A 17607-nucleotide genomic window follows, 5' to 3' on the forward strand; every position below is an offset into this window, starting at 1 on the left:
AAAACTTTATACATAATTGTAATAAGGTAAATATTTATTTAGAAATATATTCGAGCTTGTATCACAGACGGGGTCGACTGTAACCAACGAAGAGAAACCCAATCAGGATGTAGCTCAAATAGAAGATGAAAAGGAACAAACTATAGAGGAAAAGAAAGATGCAGACGATATTGAGGAGAAGGAAGTGGAAGAGAAAGAGAAGCAGAATTCAGAAGATCCTCCGCTACAGTCGGAGAATGAAGAAAAACCAGGAGAGAAAAAGTGAGTTAAACTTGTATCTATTATTTCTTAGATTATATATATATATATATATATATATATATATATATATATATATATATATATATATATATATATATATAAAAACAACTTGTCAATTTGTCTTTCTGCAACTGTTTCGACTGTGAAAAGACATAGTTAGATTTTTTTAGATATAAACCTTGTTTGAATTCATCCAAAAATCCTGGCAAAGTTTCATCAAAATCTATCCAGAAGTTGAAAACATATAAGGAACTAAAACATACTTTTTACCCAATAAGAGTGTAATATTTTTTATGTATGACTTTGTATGTATGTAAATTTCTTTGTAACATCCTGTATGATAAACGATTGAACATATTTTGACAAGTGAGGTGTTATTGGAACGAAGTTCCTTATCGCGCGTTGTGAAAGGGGGCTAGACGGAAAAAATTCTTACGAAAAGTTGTCACGACACTTTTTGCTATAGTAAGTATGTTAACGACGAATGAGCGCTACTTCACCATGGCAACCACGTCACAATATATAACGAAAATTCATAGAAATAAAATGTACTTCTTGTGAAGACTTAAGTTTTTTATTCATAGAATAAACATTGGTTCCTTCACTAATAAATCGAAAGGAACTTCGTTCCGTCCGGGTGTCCCAACACACCTCTCAAGTTTTTTTTTTAATTTATTTAATTGTGTTATTTGTTATAATATTATCATAGAATTATTAAAAATTATAAAATTGATTTTGTTTTTTTTTTTTTTTTTATTTAGACGTAAGAAGCAAATGGTTGGTATATTCCCTTTGGCCACAATGGGGGGTCCGTTAGTGGCTCCTGTGTCAGGATTACTGCGTGCTGTGCCACCTCCACCATTGCCTAGGTAAGTTTTAATTTGTATTAAATTGTTGAAGTCTATTAAAACAGAAAAAAGACTAACTAAAGCTTCTTTTCTATTATATTTAATATCAATTGAGATTATAGATATGTCTTGATTTGTTCATTATAAATAATTAGATGTAATTAAAAAAACTAAATAAGTAGTCTATGTGTTATTTCAGACTATGTTCTACATCTGTGACAAATTTCATCAAGATCTGTTGAACTGTTCGGGAGATATCTTCAAACAAACATACATCTAAACTAGTGATTGTCAAACCTATTTCTTTCACCGCCCCCTTTGAAAATCAATTATATTTCAGAGCGCCCCTAATTTTTATTCAGCCCTAAAACATAAAAACCACAATTTCATTACTTTAATTAATTTCAATGCCCCCCATTTTTTGGGCCCCTTATCGCCCCCTCCTAGATTTCAAACGCCCCCAAGGGGGTGTTATCGCCCACTTTGGAAAGCACTGATTCTAAACTGTCGCATTTATAATATTAGTAAGATATTATCTTTTGTTTTAGAAAAAGATTTTTTTTTTTCTTCAAAAAGTCTAGCTTAAAGGTGTTGTTTTGTGATGTTTGTAGGATGTTTCGTACCGGTCGCGCTGCACCAAGAGATCCTCTCAATCCAGATGTACCAGAATTTGTACCTCAAGCGAGACGATCTGGTAATTATGTTTCTTTTATTAATTACTAGCTGTCGCCCGCGACTCCGTCCGCGCGCAGTTAAAAAAAACTAAATGGGGGGGGGGGGTTATGCAAAATAGATGTTGTCCGATTCTCAGACCTACTGAATATGCTCACAAAATTATGTAAATTTTATATAATTTTCAGAAGACAACGAGAATAAGACAGAACAAGAAGACAAACAGTCCGGTACAAGTCCGGCTCAGAGGACTACCTCTGATGTATGGACCGAGGTGAGATTACATCAGTTTAAGTAACATTCTGAATACAACATTAATTTCTTTTTATAAAATACTAACATTTACCCGCGATTTTGTCTGTGCGGAATTAAAAAAAAAAAACTAATTAGTCTATGTGTTCTTTCATACTATGTACTAAATATATTCCAAATTTCTATTAGATTTATGTAGCTGTTCTGAAGATACAAACATTCGTATTTATAATATTAGTTAGACTAACAGTTGCATGCGACTTCGTCTGCGCGGAATTAAAAAAAATCTAGTTATAAATATAGTCTATGTCACCCGGGGATAGTGTACCTTCCCAACGGTGAAAGAATTTTTCAATTATTTTCAGTAGTTTTTGAGTTTATTTAGTACAAACAAACAAATATTATCTCTTTATAATCTGATTGGATGTCTATGGTTTGTAGTTGCTTCGCTATTTCGGCGAATTTAGCTTTCCAATTACTAGTTTGTCACCAATGTTTATTTGTAGCTGTATTAATGTGGACATGCTCTGTCTACCCTTCTGGGTTAAGGCTTGAGTTATTTCCTCTGTTTAGTGTCCCGTTATTTAGGCCTCTTATCTCTTAACCATAGAGATTATGGGTTACGCAATACGGGTATATTAAATATACCTACAAATTGATATCTTGTTTTATATAAAACATACAATCAGTTTGTACGTAACAAAATAATTCTATTGATCTCTTTCTATTACATTATATAGTTGTATCTTCTGTCTCTTTCATGTAACGAAATGTACATTTTCAGGTGAAACGTCGTACAAAAGCTGGTTCCCGTGAGAGGTCAGGTGCTAGTGCGGTACCTCCTGAGGAGGAACCTCGTGAGGAGCTACATTTCCAGCTTGATGAGGAGCTGGATCTGCCACCTCCGAGGCAAAACACATTCACAGATGCATGGTCAGTTTTAATCTTCATATATCTTGTTGGGGAAAGTTTGTTTGAATACATTGTTGGTATCTTTTTTAGCCGACTTCAAAAAGAAGGAGGTTATTCTTTTAAGAGATTTTCCATAGTGAAAATGGACCTTAAGGAGTAACTCAAGTTTATCTTTATGTAGTTACTATCGCCCGCGGGCATGAAAAATAGATAGTAGCCGATTCTCAGACCTACTGAATACGTATATAAAATTTTATAAAAATCGGTAAAACCGTTTCGGAGAAATTAGGTAACATTGTGACATGAAAATTTTATATATTAGATGTTGTAATTACTTCATAGAATTATTAGGAAAATAACATTAAAACATTGTCTTGTGTACATTGTCTTTTTTTAAACAATCTTAATTTGATGTTAAGTGGTCATTTAGTTGAAAAGTATATATATTTTTGTGACTGAGTAGTCACTGTTTGCCTTGAGGAGGCATTTACAGTTTCACCGGGCTTGAGGTGTCCGGGCGCAGGCGCTTAGCCTAAACCTCGTTTAAGAGTAACTAGACTCGAGGGCTCCCTCAGCTCGGGCTGTTACTTCGTTATTATTACCGGATTGGGAGGTCTTAGTTCGCTTCGGTGGACACTTCATGGAGTGACTGGGCTCAAGGGCCCCCGATAGGGGACCTTGGCTTGGGCTGTCACAAATTACGCGTTTAGCATTCCGATTCAAGGGTGCCAGAGAGGGACGAACCTCGGCTTGATCATTTGCTATTATCTGATTGCTTTGAAAAGTATAGTTCTATTCAATAGATATGAGAAATGATGAGAAACCTATATACTACGTGGTGATTTAAAACTTGCTTACCTAATCATTGTTACTGAATGTCTGAAATTTATAATTTCCTCAGGTCTGATGAAGAATCCGACTTTGAGTTTACCGATCGTGATGTTGGTCGTCTTCTCATAGTGACGCAGACAGGCGCACGAGCACCAAAACATGATGGACACGACCGTCAGGGGGACTGGACATCCAGGACTAAGATCACACAGGATTTGGAACAGGTATAATAGAATAAAGCTAGGAAAATCTAATTATGTCTGTAATCTATGACACTCTTTGGAAGAATACCAATCGAATGACACCTCACTTGTCATAATCTGTTGAGTGGTTTAGTATACAGGATGTTACAAGTAAATTGACATATTTATCTGACTTGCGTTTGACAATGTCTGTCACAAATCCTTGTCTTCACCTGTCTACTTAGATTAGTGCTAATACCAGGATTGATAACTTGTTACACTATAAACACATTGTGACCTTCAAATGACATTTACCTGAATGGGTAGGAAATTAATGTCCTCGACTGTAAAGGTATTTATAAGAGGTGCCAAAGTTGCTTTTACATTATAGATTGACATAGATATCTGAACTAGGGCATAAGTTAAGTTATGACAGCTCACTAGCTGCCCCCCTGTCAATATCAAAAAATGTCACAAGATCCTCTTTAGTCGACTTCAAAAAGAAGGAGGTTATCAATTCGACTGTTTTTTTTTTTAAGTGTGTTACTGCGAATCTCCTCCCCTGGTGGTCCGATTTTGATAAAAAATATTTTAATAGATAGGAAGTGCTTGCAGATGGGTCCCATTTTTTTTTTTTTAAATAACTAGAAGACTAGTAGATTTTGAATATAGCTTCAAAATTTGTTGCGAAAATTAGGGACATTTTTGCTTTCAGCGCTTACGTAGGCTAAACTATAAGACCTACATAAAAATGATGTATGGCGAATTGTAGCTCTTTAAATGTGCTAAATAAAAGTCCGTGATAGTATATATCTATCTTTTATAGTTTTCTCACAATAACCATTTTTGTACTATAGCTGTCTTATATTCTTTACTTTAAGACGTTTTCTGTACATGAGTAGGTTTTGTGACAGAAGTAACTGTAACAGATATCCTTGTTTGATATGACATGGATATTAAATCTATATTTATGTCACTTTATCTATGTCACTTTATATATGTCACATCATTTATGTCACTTTATCTATGTCACTTCATTTATGTCACTATATCTATGTCACTTCATTTATGTCACTTTATATATGTCACATCATTTATGTCACTTTATCTATGTCACATCATGTATGTCACTTTATCTATGTCACTTTATTTATGTCACTTCATGTATGTCACTTTATCTATGTCACTTCATTTATGTCACTTTATCTATGTCACTTCATTTATGTCACTTTATCTATGTCACTTCATTTATGTCACTTTATATATGTCACTTCATGTATGTCACTTTATATATGTCACTTCATGTATGTCACTTTATATATGTCACTTCATGTATGTCACTTTATCTATGTCACTTCATGTATGTCACTTTATCTATGTCACTTTATCTATGTCACTTCATTTATGTCACTCTATCTATGTCACTTCATTTATGTCACTCTATGTCACTTCATTTATGTCACTTTATCTGTGTCACTTCGTTTATGTCATATATTTTTTTCAGGTGATCACAGACGGATTGAAGCGTTACGAAGAAGATCTTTGGAACGACACAGAATATACATCTGTAAGTTTTCTCTTTTTTTTTTTTTTTGTTTAAATAAATTTCAAATTTAAATTGAAATGAATAAATATAAATTACACTTTAAAATAAAATTTATTTAATTTAATCTTGTTATATTAAAAAAATAGTACATTTTCAAAATAGAAATAAGAAATTATATATACTCATGTCACTGACTGACAATGTCATTTATTGTCTGGATTGATTTTGTAATATTTGAATATTATAAATAAATGATACAAATATGTCTGTTTGTAATAAATCTTACAGAGTTACAAAGATAAAATTGTTTAGATAGATCTCTTATAATTTCTTACATCTATTGAACACAACTATATGTGTAGATGTATTAAGAAAGAGACAAGAAAGTTGTTCGTAATTTTTTCATAATCTCTGCCTATCTCTTTTTGTTAATAGCGTGAGTTTTGGTGTTTTTTATTTTGTCACTCGTGGCTTATTTCGTATGGATTAAAAAAAATATCCAATCTGTTATTTCAGACTGAAATCTATATCTATTTCAAATATAATCCAGATCTATTCTGAAATTATATATCTATACTTCGAAACTTTCGTATTTTGTATTATTTATATTTCTATACTACCTTTTACCCGCGACTTTGTTTTCGCGGAATAAAAAAAATAACTTAATAACTAGTTTATATGATATTCCGGGTAGTAATTTACCTTTGTATAAAAAAATAGCAAATGGCAAATTACTATCTCTCTAAAATTATTTCTAGAACCCAATAATAGGAGTCATTGATATAGTAACATTTATCCATCCATAATAATTGTATGTCGTGTATGTGTATGGGTGGTGCAGTCCTGCGGCAGCGCTAGTCAGTACCGCACGGTGTCACTCATCAGCCGGTCACAGTTTGAAGCAGCTGTGCCAAATGAACGTCACACAAACCCAAAGGAGCCACCTCCACCGCCGCCCAAGCCGACACAACACGTTAGTATTCATCTTTTATTCTAGTCATAGCTCAAAATGAAAAAAAAAACTTGAGAGGTGTGTTGGGACACCCGGATGGAACGAAGTTCCTTTCAATTAATTAGTGAAGGAACCAATGTTTATTCAATGAATAAAAAACTTAAGTCTTCACAAGAAGTACATTTTATTTCTATGAATTTTCGTTATATATCGTCACGTGGTTGCCATGGTGAAGTAGCGCTCATTCGTCGTTAACATACTTACTATAGCAAAAAGTGTCGTGACAACTTTTCGTAAGAATTTTTTCCGTCTAGCCCCCTTTCACAACGCGCGATAAGGAACTTCGTTCCAAAAACTAGCCTATAACATTCTCATATACAACAGTTATATTCCAGTCAAAGTTCAGACTAAATTGGTCTAGCCGTTTTAGAGGTTACATGTAACAAACTTGGATTTGCGAACAGATAGACGAAAAAAAAATTTTTTTTATATGAAATATATATGGTTTTTTTTTTAATATTAAATACAGATACAGTAATTTTATTGATTGCATAGATTAAAATATGTATGTAAATTTATACGATGTTCTTACGTTGATGGAAAATATCTGAGAAGAAATTCAATGATATGTGTGAAGTCAACCCGCACTTGACTGTGGTTGACTATGACATAGTCATCTCTAACTTAGGGTAGACTCTGAGACCCTCAGTGGTCTTGGGCCAGTGAGGTCTTTTTTTTTTGCCATTTTGTACCTTAAAAAATTAATTTTTCAGGTGGAACAGCCACAAGAACAACCGGATAAGAAACGTCCGCGTCGTACTGCAAGATTCTACGCAGCAAGTAAAGACCCACATGCTACTGATGTTATGTGAGTATACAATACAAGCTTTGTTCTGCGACTTTGTGCTAAACTAGACGCTGTTTGTTGCGGCCTCCCGGTTGCATCCAGCCTTTTTGGACATTTTATATAATACTAACTTCTACCCGCGACTCCGTCCGCGCGGTATAAAAAAAAATGCACACAAGATAAAAAAGTTCCTATGTCCGTCTCCTAGTTCTAAGCTACCTCCCCATCAATTTTCAGATAAATCAGTTCGACCGATCTTGAGTTATAAATAGTGTAACTAACACGACTTTCTTTTATATATATAGATAGATAAGATTTTTCTTTTATTTGACATATTTCGTTTTGACGTTTTGTTTTATATCTTGTACATTTTTATATAATTTTATCTTGTTCCTGTCTTTTTATGTTAAATTTATTGTGAACATTTAATCAGTCCATTCCTAACATGTTCAATGTTATCATTAAAATTATTAAAATCTACTGATCCATTAATGAGATATTGATGGTTTCGAATAAGGGTCAATGTACAAATTGACAACTTTACAGAAGACGCTCTCAAAGTTTCAACCATATAGGAAAATAGATCACATAGGCCTTTTTACTTCAACAAAAAAATAACATTTACACATGTAAATGTGTATTTATGTTTAGTGCATGTTGTTAACTAAACTAAGAAGTAGATTTTAACATAAAAAAGTAAAAATCATCAATTTGTTACTTTGGCCCTTATACATAGGATACATCGATATAAAACATGATAACTGTATGTATAGTATGACTATCTGTCGCCTGCGACTCTGTCTGTGCGGCTGTAAAAAAAACTTTAAGTAGCATATGTGTTTTTCCAGACTAAGTTCTACATCTGTGTACAAATTTCATCAAGATCTGTTGAACTGTACCGGAGATATCTTCTAACAAACATACATCTAAACATTCACATTTATAATATTAGTAAGATTGGTGAGATATAAAATACTCATATGTTTTGACCTTGGAGTCAGATTATTTGACTTTATGACACTTAATCTCATTGTATACTAACTGTCGCCTGTCAACTTTAAAAAAAGTAGCACAGAATTAAAAAAAAAAGTAGTCCATAACATGCCTGCCCTCATCAGTTACATTCCAGTGAAAATCCCTTTAAAATCAGTCCAACTGTTCCGGAGATTACCCGGAACAAAGACAGATAAAAATTAAATAAAAAGTTGTCTTTTCTTTATAGTTAAAGCAAATACAAAATATGTTTTTTTTTATAGTAATATCTAAATACAGATATACCAATTTCATTATATTTTATATATTACAGAAGCGGTCGCAAGCACAAAACTAGACACAGCCTCAATCCACCAGTTGAACATCATGTTGGCTGGATCATGGATGTTCGCGAACATCGCGCTCGTACACACAGCACTGGGTTAGTCATAATTTTAGTCATTTTTCCCCTTTACAGCGTCGCTAGACCACTTGATTTGCAATCTGCAGGTCCTAGGTTCGAATCCCGTCATATACTAATGTGTTTTTAAATTTAAATATGTAAATTTATTCAACGTTCTCAAGATGAAGGAATTTTGATACAACATGCACATTATTTTCCGGAAGAAAAATGGCGACGCGGTACAATGTCTCTTGAAATGACGAAAAGTGTATTGCTGAGGTTCATTTGGTCACAACAAATAGTTCGTGATCTCTGCTTACCCTTCTGGGTTACAGGCGTGAGTTGTGTGTATGCGTACCCTTCCCATCCTTCATCTCATAAGGATGAAAAGAGTATTTGACAGAGGAAGGGTAACATAAGAATGTGATATATTCTATTTGTGTACGTCCCTTTCATTGTTGAATTAAGTTAGGCATTTTAATTTTATTTATTTGTATATTTATTTATCTCCAGGTCATCATTAGGCACTTCTCCAACTCTTGGTTCTTCTTGTGGTTCAGTACCTCAAGCGCTGCCAGCCTTCCATCACCCAAGTCATGGTCTGCTCCGGGAGAATCATTTCACACAGCAGGCCTACCATAAGTACCATTCCAGGTGCTTGAAGGGTGAGTTTAGACCAGGGATGGAAAATATTTAGGCCCTTTGTACACAAGGCAACTTAAATCTAGGAAAATCTAGGCGATTTTAGTTGCTAAGAAACTTGCGTCTCCGATATTTTTGTCATCTCAGAAGCTGTTTGTCAAGATTGTCGTGAAAAATGTCGAAATGCCTAAAAAAACTTTTGTAACCTTGTGAAATTAATATTTGTCTGTCTGTTTGTCTGTAGAACGCAAGAAATTGGGCATCGGTCAGTCGCAGGAGATGAACACATTGTTTAGATTCTGGTCCTTCTTTCTACGAGATCATTTCAACAGGACCATGTATAATGAGTTCAGGTATTTACATATATTTTAGTTGTTTTTTTGCCTTTGTTTTAGGAGAGTAATTAGTGTCCCCCCCCCCCCCTAGGTAAAGTAACAATCGAGGATATTAGAGATATTTCAGATTTCTCTCCTTAAAACTACTGTAATTGAGTTCCTTAGAATACATTTATTAAAAAAACTACTCTAAGGTAGTCTTTTAGAGTAAATTTCTCTTTTAAAAACTACTCCAAGGTAGTCTTTTAGAGTAAATTTCTCTTTTAAAAACTACTCTAATGGAATCCCTTATGTATTCCTTTAAAGTCAAGGTACTCTAGTAATAGATTATATAAACCAGACAAACGATATCGAAGGTCCCGGGACCATTTATTTGTAAAAAAAATATTTTATTGCTTATTAGATATTTTAACAGTACAATATTGGTAAGGGATGCAGATATTTCAAATATATAGACTGTACATTGTGAAATAATCTTTTCAGCTTGTTCTATCTCATTTGTTCAGTTTGATAGAACATTGTCCAAAATTGTTATATGTTTCCTCTGTTTTAATCATTATTATATAATTAAATAAGAAATAGGAAAGACTATGGATTTCTTTAACATGTTAAATTCTATCCAAATAATGTATTTCAGATCTTACAATTTTTAATGGAAACTAATAATGTTGATACTTTTGACTATTCAAAAACAGATAGAGCTGACGAATATGCTTTTAATTTAAAAAAAAAAAAGTATTACGTCCACTCTATTTTATATTATATTTGAATATCTATGATAATAAATCTATGTTTCCAGGACGTTAGCGAACGAGGATGCAGCAGCTGGATTCAGATACGGTCTCGAGTGTCTCTTCCGTTTCTATTCTTATGGTCTCGAGAGGAAGTTCAGACCTGAACTCTACCAGCATTTCCAACAGGAGACTATAGCTGATTATGAAAATGGTAAGATTTCTAATACTTTAATGTATGGATGGATGACTATAAAGTCCAATCGCGGAGCACGAATAATTTGGTACATTGAACTGTCATTACCTGTCTCTGTCACTCCCGCGTAAATATAATGTGTCTCGCTCGCACAGATACAATGGCCGCCGTCCTCAGGGATTGTAAACCTTTTACTGGAGACTATAAAGTTTGTTTGTTCTTTTGTAATAAATGTGACAGGCGAGATGTTTTCGGAAAGCAATTACTCCGATACAGAGGAATCCGATTCTGATTTTAGATTTTGTTATTTTATTTAGATTTTTATTACTTGTAATATAAAATCTAAATAATGTTAGAGACAAAAATCGACACTGTGCCGGTGTATCGGCGCAGCACTAGACATGTCAAATATCAACGCTTACGTCGCCTCACTACAGCTATCTGACACTTGGTTTTGGGTAACTTTAGCGCGCAATTCGCTCGAGATGATCTTGACTAATAATTTTCTAAAAATAAATATATTTCATAAGTTGGTAAATTTTCTTTCTCCTTCAAATAATTCATGTAAACCGCACTAAATACAAAAATGTTTGTGACCACTGTCAGTAGATAAAGAGGTAATTGTACGAAATTCTTCGTGCTCCGCGACTGGACTTTAGAAGACCAAAGAATGTATGTATGGATTGTGTGAAAGAGGATATGCGTAAGAAGTGGGTAAATTCAGATATGACAGCTGATAGAGATGTATAGAGAAGTAGGGATAAGGGCAGGTTAATGATTTTCTAATACTTTCTATCCAACTATTGGTTGTTATTCGGTTATTTTTTTTTATTATATAGTAGAATCTCATCTTAAATTCGTAATTTACAAATTACATACAATTTTAGATTCACTCATTGATGTAATTTTTTCTAATATTTTAAATTTGCAGGTCAATTGTACGGTCTGGAGAAGTTCTGGGCGTTCCTGAAGTACTACAAGCACGCGGCGGCGCTGTGCGTTGAGCCCAAGCTGGAAGGATACCTCGCCAAGTTCAAATCTATTGAAGACTTTCGTGTACTGGAGGTAATACAGTGTCAAACTATGGTCATTAACCCATTAGTTTTTTTTTTGGGCGGCGCTATGCCCCCCTCTCGTTTCCCTAACACAGGATGGTCAGGGACGTTGGATATCTTTAATCTTTATTTCTTTATTAATTTTTTAAAATAATTTCTAACTTTACAATTTTCTTTATACAAGTTTACAATCTTATACTATTTTAAAACAAATATATATTTGAGACCCCCTAGTTGCAGACTGGGTCACAGATTTTTAGAAGGTTATGAAGTTTCTAGATTTATAGGGGATTACGACGTCATAGACATATAGGGGGTCACGAATTCGCAGACTTATATAGGGGGTCTCAAATTCGCAGATATTTAGGGGTTCACAATGTCGCAAACTTTTAGGGGGTCATTGTATATCTATACAGTTGACATGTAGTCCCTGTGCCTGTACGGACAGAATAGACGACTCGCGTCACTATATTCGCTAAAATAGCGAATTTATTTTGACAATTGCAATAAATTGAATAATAGCGGATTGCACGTCTAATGGACAGAGAAAGGGACGTACAGAAACAGGATATTTCTCCTCACATGAACAAGACAAGATTGCAAGATTGTCTCTTTAATCTTACTTAAGGTTATTAATGCGAATGTTTGGATGGATGGATGTTTGATAGTATCTCCAGAACATTTCAATGGATCTGGACGAAATTTGGATCATGGATTTAAGTTTTGTTTAACCGATATGATGTCGCGGGCGATGGCTAGTTAATTAATATATGTGTTTAACATTTTAGCCGCAACTGAACGAGCTTCTTGCCACTCGTGGTCCTCACGCACCAGGTCGTGGTCCTCACGCTAGACCTTACGACCGCACGAGGTCCGTATCTGAGAGTGACAGAGTGCAACAATACAACATTACCTCTGCTGGACCTTCATTCAGGTATTGTATTAAGTGGTCCTACGTTTTTTAACGAAGTTCCTTATTGCGCGTTGTGAAAGGGGGCTAGACGGAAAAAATTCTTAGGAAAAGTTGTCACGACACTTTTTGCTATATTCTATTTCGCAATGAACAGTGTGGTGTCGCGACGATTATTAATAATAAAAAAATATTATTATAACCTAAAAAAAATAAAATTTTATTACAATTCCTTCACTAATTAATAAAAAGGAACTTCGTTCCATCCGGGTGTCCCAACACACCTCTCAAGTTTTTTTTTTTTATATTAGGTGACAAATTAGACCATATATAGTAAGTACAGATGTTACAGATGTGCTTTCCTTCCTATGTCTAATTCAATTCCCCTTCTCATCTCTTCTTTAAAATATAGGGTGGGAAGGGAAAGAGGATTAATTAGGTCTCGGGCATGCAACATTAGGATTATACCCGAAATCTGAACCCAAAAAGTCAACTTTCCTGAACTTAGTAAATCTCCGGTATAATAGATATTAAATAAATAAATTACTTGATCATTTTTATATTGATGTAGGTAAAAGAAGTGACTATATATGTCGCTTAAATAGCGAATTTATTTTGATGACTGCAATAAGTTGAATAATAGCGGATTGTATGTTTAATGGACAGAGAAAGGGACGTACAGAAACATATTTCCCCTTCTAATATAAATATTTCCCCCATCAAAATTATACAGAAGACTAGAATTATCTTCTGTGTGTCTAGATTCTTGCAGTTACTGAAATTTATATTCAACTGGACAGGTTAAAAGACATAGTATTTTGTGCCTATTTGAATTTTTCCATTTTGGAAAGCGGAATGAAATAAAAGCTGTTATTTCCAATAAGCGACTTGTCCATTATATATTTATAAAGAACATTGGTTTTTCAATATATTATCTATTGTTATACGTACATCTCACATATTCATAGGGATACATTCACACACCAACATTCCCACACACACGCACACTCAAACATACACAACACACACGCACACACACACACGCACACACACACACACGCACACACACACACGCACACGCACACACACACGCACACACAAAGCACACACGCACACACACACACACACACACACACACACACACACACACACACACACACACACACACACACAAAGCACACACGCAAACACCCGCACCAATGAAAAACACACGTATGCAAAAAAATTGAAAATAAGTTAGTTATATGTTTTTTTTTAATTTTTGTTTTTTTTTTTTTGGAAAATCATAAATGATTGTTTTCTTTTCCTTTGTCACTAAATGTAAAATAAATTTAATGATGATGATAATTGGGGGAAGGGATTGTCTCCTGAAACACAGCGCTTTGCCCTAGTTCAGGAACCAAGGCTTCCACATAATTGTGTATATGAGTGTTACAATAAAGCGGTTATTTATTTATTATTATTATTTAAAAAAAATATAATTGTTGTAATCGTGTTGTGTATTACAGCCGTGGCGCTAGTGTGTCGGGCGCAGGAAGCCGAGGTCGCGCTGGTTCTTGCGGCGCTCAAAGTGTTGTCGCCAATGCTAGACCAAGACGTAAGTTATCTTTATATACTAGCTTTTACCCGCGATTTAGACTACGTGGAATTAAAAAAAAAGGTAAGGAAAATTTCAGATTTTGTTCTATATCTGTGCCTAATTTCATCAAGATCTATGCAACTGTTCTGGAGATATTTAGTAATGTACATCCATCCATTCGTATCTATATATATATATATAAAAGAAAGTTGTGTTAGTTACACCATTTATAACTCAAGAACGGCTGAAACGATTTGACTGAAATTTGGTGGGCAGGTAGCTTAGAACCAGGAAAAGGACATAGGATAATTTTTACCCCGTTTTCTATTTCTTTTTTTTTATTCCGCGCGGACAGAGTCGCGGGTAAAAGCTAGTTTATAATACTAGTAAGATTAACATTTTATCTTATGGCAGTTTTTGTGACAGTGAAAACGATAACACAGTTTTCCAGTTAAATTAAAAAAATATCTCCGGAACAACTCAACAAATCTTGATGAAATTTGTCACAGATGTAGAACATAGTCTGAAAGAACATATAGACTACTTATAAAGTTTTTTTTTTTTAATTCCGTGCAGACAGAGACAAGGGTAAAAGCTAGTGTCAATACTATTTTTATTTTATATGAAATTGTTGGTTATATTTATGTTTTTTTTTTTAATTTCCAGCAGCTGTTAATACAAAATCTGATAATGCCCCAACTCAGATGAAGTCGCTCGGAAAAACACATTGATGCATTTTATATATATATAAATATGAACTGATATTGTTATTGTGCCCGGACGATGTTTCTGTTTGTTTTTTTTTTTTAAATATAATAATAATATATAAAGTGTAGAGTCTGTATGTATGAATTATATCTGATGGGGCACGGATTTTACTACAGGTATAGCCTGGGTGAGTAACTAGATTTTTTTTATAACTGTTTCTAAAGACTTTGTTTGAATGTCATTTTAAAAAATCAAGTAATATAGACTACGTTAGTTTAATAGTTTTTTTTAATTTATTCAATGCAAACAATTTTTTTTTCTCAAATTTTTAATTATTTAAATTTCTTTGTAACATCCTGTATACTAAATGAATGAACAGATTTTGACATTTTAGGTGTCATTCGATTGGTATACTTCCTCCGAGTGTCATAGGGTACAGTCAGTCAAGTTTTTTTTTTAATTTATATGTCATTTTTAACGATTTATATTTTTTCCAGGTTTAACTTCTAAGACAATAAAATAAGGCGACATCTAACGCCATCTGACGACACTTTGTATATGTTCAGGCAAGTTTAAACAGCATCTAGTAATGAATTTTTTGTTTTTTTTTTCTTTTTTTTTCCCTTCTAATTATAAATCTAGTATTTAATAATAAATGTATTTGGTTTTCCTTTTGTCTTGTGTAAGTTAGATTTCTTTTTAGTCTTACGATTTGTGAGATTTTCGAAGGCAGTAATTTGGAATTGAAGTAATGAGTAAAAGATGGAAAAAGCTGTCGTACGTACATAGATGGCGCTGTATCTAAATATTGAAGTATGTCCATCTCGCTCGCACGTGCTGTATAGCTGTATATCTGTCCCGCTCGCACTGTCGGTCTCTAGTTCCGACATTGTATAACTTATGTATAAATGTTGATATATTTTTCACTTAGACGAAATGATATTCGAGACATTTTAATGTGAATTTGAAGACTGTAAAACGAGTGTTTGGTAGATTTTTTAATAAATTTCCCCCATTTCTATATATATGAGCTGTTATATAAAGCATATCGAGGGGTGAAAGGCTATTTGTTTTAAGCTACATTTTTTGCGGTATTTATTTATCTTAATATATATAAATCTCGTGTCACAATGTTTGTCCTCAATGGACTCCTAAACCACTTAACCGATTATAATAAAATTCGCACACCATGTGCAGTTCGATCCAACTTGAGAGATAGGATAGTTTAAATCTCAAATTATAGTCGCAATTTTAATTTATTGCTAATTATTTGTCTGTTATTATTTGACAGTCACAATTATCTGTTAACTCCAAATGATTCTAACAGATGTCGATACCTTTCGACTGGGTTGAGTAAGTAATCAATAGATGGCGCTGCTATGGTAAATCTACCAACGTGTCATATAAAGCTTATTAACTGCGCGCGGACGGAGTCGCGGGCGACAGCTAGTATATATAAGTCAATATCGCAAAAAATGTCGCTTTAAACAAATAGCCTTTCACCCCTCTATATAAACATTTAGTTACGAATGGACATAAAGTAAAAGCTCATTTAGCAACCGACAATGTCACATGATCTTTGTCGGAATGTAACACGCAAAAAACATGTCAGATAATTTTGCACACTATAATTAATTTACAAACAAACAGACAAGATATAATTCTATTCCTTGTATGGCTTTTTCACCGTAGAATTCTGCTGACGTCTTAATGACTTGTACACAATGCTTGAAGATCGTACACTGGGAATATTAATTTAAACCAGTGATTGTCAAACTTATTTTTTTCACCGCCCCATTTGAAAATCAATTATATTTCAGAGCGCCTCTAATTTTTATTCAGCCCTAAAACTTAAAAACCACAATTTCATTACTTAATTAATTTCAATGCCCCCCATTTTTTGGGCCTCTTATCGCCTTCTCCTAGGTTTTAAACACCTCCAAGGGGGCGTTATCGCCCACTTTGGGAAACACTGATTTAAAGCCTTTATTACAAGGCTACTTAAATCTATCGGCGATTTAAGTTGCTAAGTGACTTATATAATGCAATTTTGTTCTAAGAAAAGTTAGCTGCAATTTTCTAGTTTGCGAAAATGTATACAGTAGTTGCTATTTTATTGAATGCGATGTCTTAATGTAAAATATAGAAAAAGATCATTTTTGTCCTGAAATATATCTCAATTTTTCTTTTTCATTCTTAAAATGGGCAAAGTTTCCTATTAAAAAGCACAAATTCAATGTAGGTAGTTTTATAAAATATAATTTGTAACTACCCACATATTTGATATTGCCAGTACACGATCTTCATAAAAATGTTAAGGTATTTGAAATTATTTAAGGTTATATTTTCATGGTTGTTGTGTTTAGCGTATTGTATATGAAATAGTAAAAGTAACGGTGGAATTCCACTACGGCGAGTTGTAATAAATGTCTGTTTTTTTTTTTGTCAAAGTAAATGAAAAGGATGGTATTTATGGCTAAGAGATTTATGGTTACTTGTAACGTCTCTTTAGTTAAAAAAAAACGAGAATAGTTGTTTTTGGTAATAATTAGTAACATTTTTGGTAAATAAGTTGATATATACTTTAACAAGGTATATAAATAAAGCTGTTTTTTTTTTGCCTTCTATTTTTCTGTCATTAAACTTTGGTTTTTTTTTCTGGTCAAATCACAATATATTTTTTGAAAAAATGACAAAATACTTGTAATTTGTGATAATAAATGCAATATTTAAGATTTTTTTAATGAATTAATAATACGCTAAACGCAAAATC

The 17607-nt window shown here is 33.5% G+C and overlaps 1 protein-coding gene across 1 annotated transcript in view; it reads left to right on the forward strand.

The window, feature by feature from the left end:
• LOC106721321 (la-related protein 1B) overlaps positions 1–15885 on the forward strand; it is a 67696-nt gene extending 51811 nt beyond the window's left edge. Inside the window, exons 11-28 of the mRNA XM_045685169.1 lie at positions 68–261; positions 1023–1130; positions 1721–1803; positions 1970–2055; positions 2818–2966; positions 3847–4000; positions 5463–5525; positions 6346–6477; positions 7230–7324; positions 8610–8717; positions 9192–9343; positions 9565–9673; positions 10455–10600; positions 11514–11647; positions 12426–12571; positions 14056–14144; positions 14793–15021; positions 15332–15885. Of these exons, the coding sequence (XP_045541125.1) occupies positions 68–261; positions 1023–1130; positions 1721–1803; positions 1970–2055; positions 2818–2966; positions 3847–4000; positions 5463–5525; positions 6346–6477; positions 7230–7324; positions 8610–8717; positions 9192–9343; positions 9565–9673; positions 10455–10600; positions 11514–11647; positions 12426–12571; positions 14056–14144; positions 14793–14857 (2013 nt within the window). The 3' untranslated portion in view covers positions 14858–15021; positions 15332–15885. The remainder of the gene's footprint in view (positions 1–67; positions 262–1022; positions 1131–1720; positions 1804–1969; positions 2056–2817; positions 2967–3846; positions 4001–5462; positions 5526–6345; positions 6478–7229; positions 7325–8609; positions 8718–9191; positions 9344–9564; positions 9674–10454; positions 10601–11513; positions 11648–12425; positions 12572–14055; positions 14145–14792; positions 15022–15331) is intronic.
• Positions 15886–17607: the final 1722 nt, after the last annotated feature.

This window comes from Papilio machaon, chromosome 29 (genome assembly GCF_912999745.1).
Source record: "Papilio machaon chromosome 29, ilPapMach1.1, whole genome shotgun sequence".
In the NCBI taxonomy this organism is placed as follows: Eukaryota; Metazoa; Arthropoda; class Insecta; order Lepidoptera; family Papilionidae; genus Papilio; species Papilio machaon.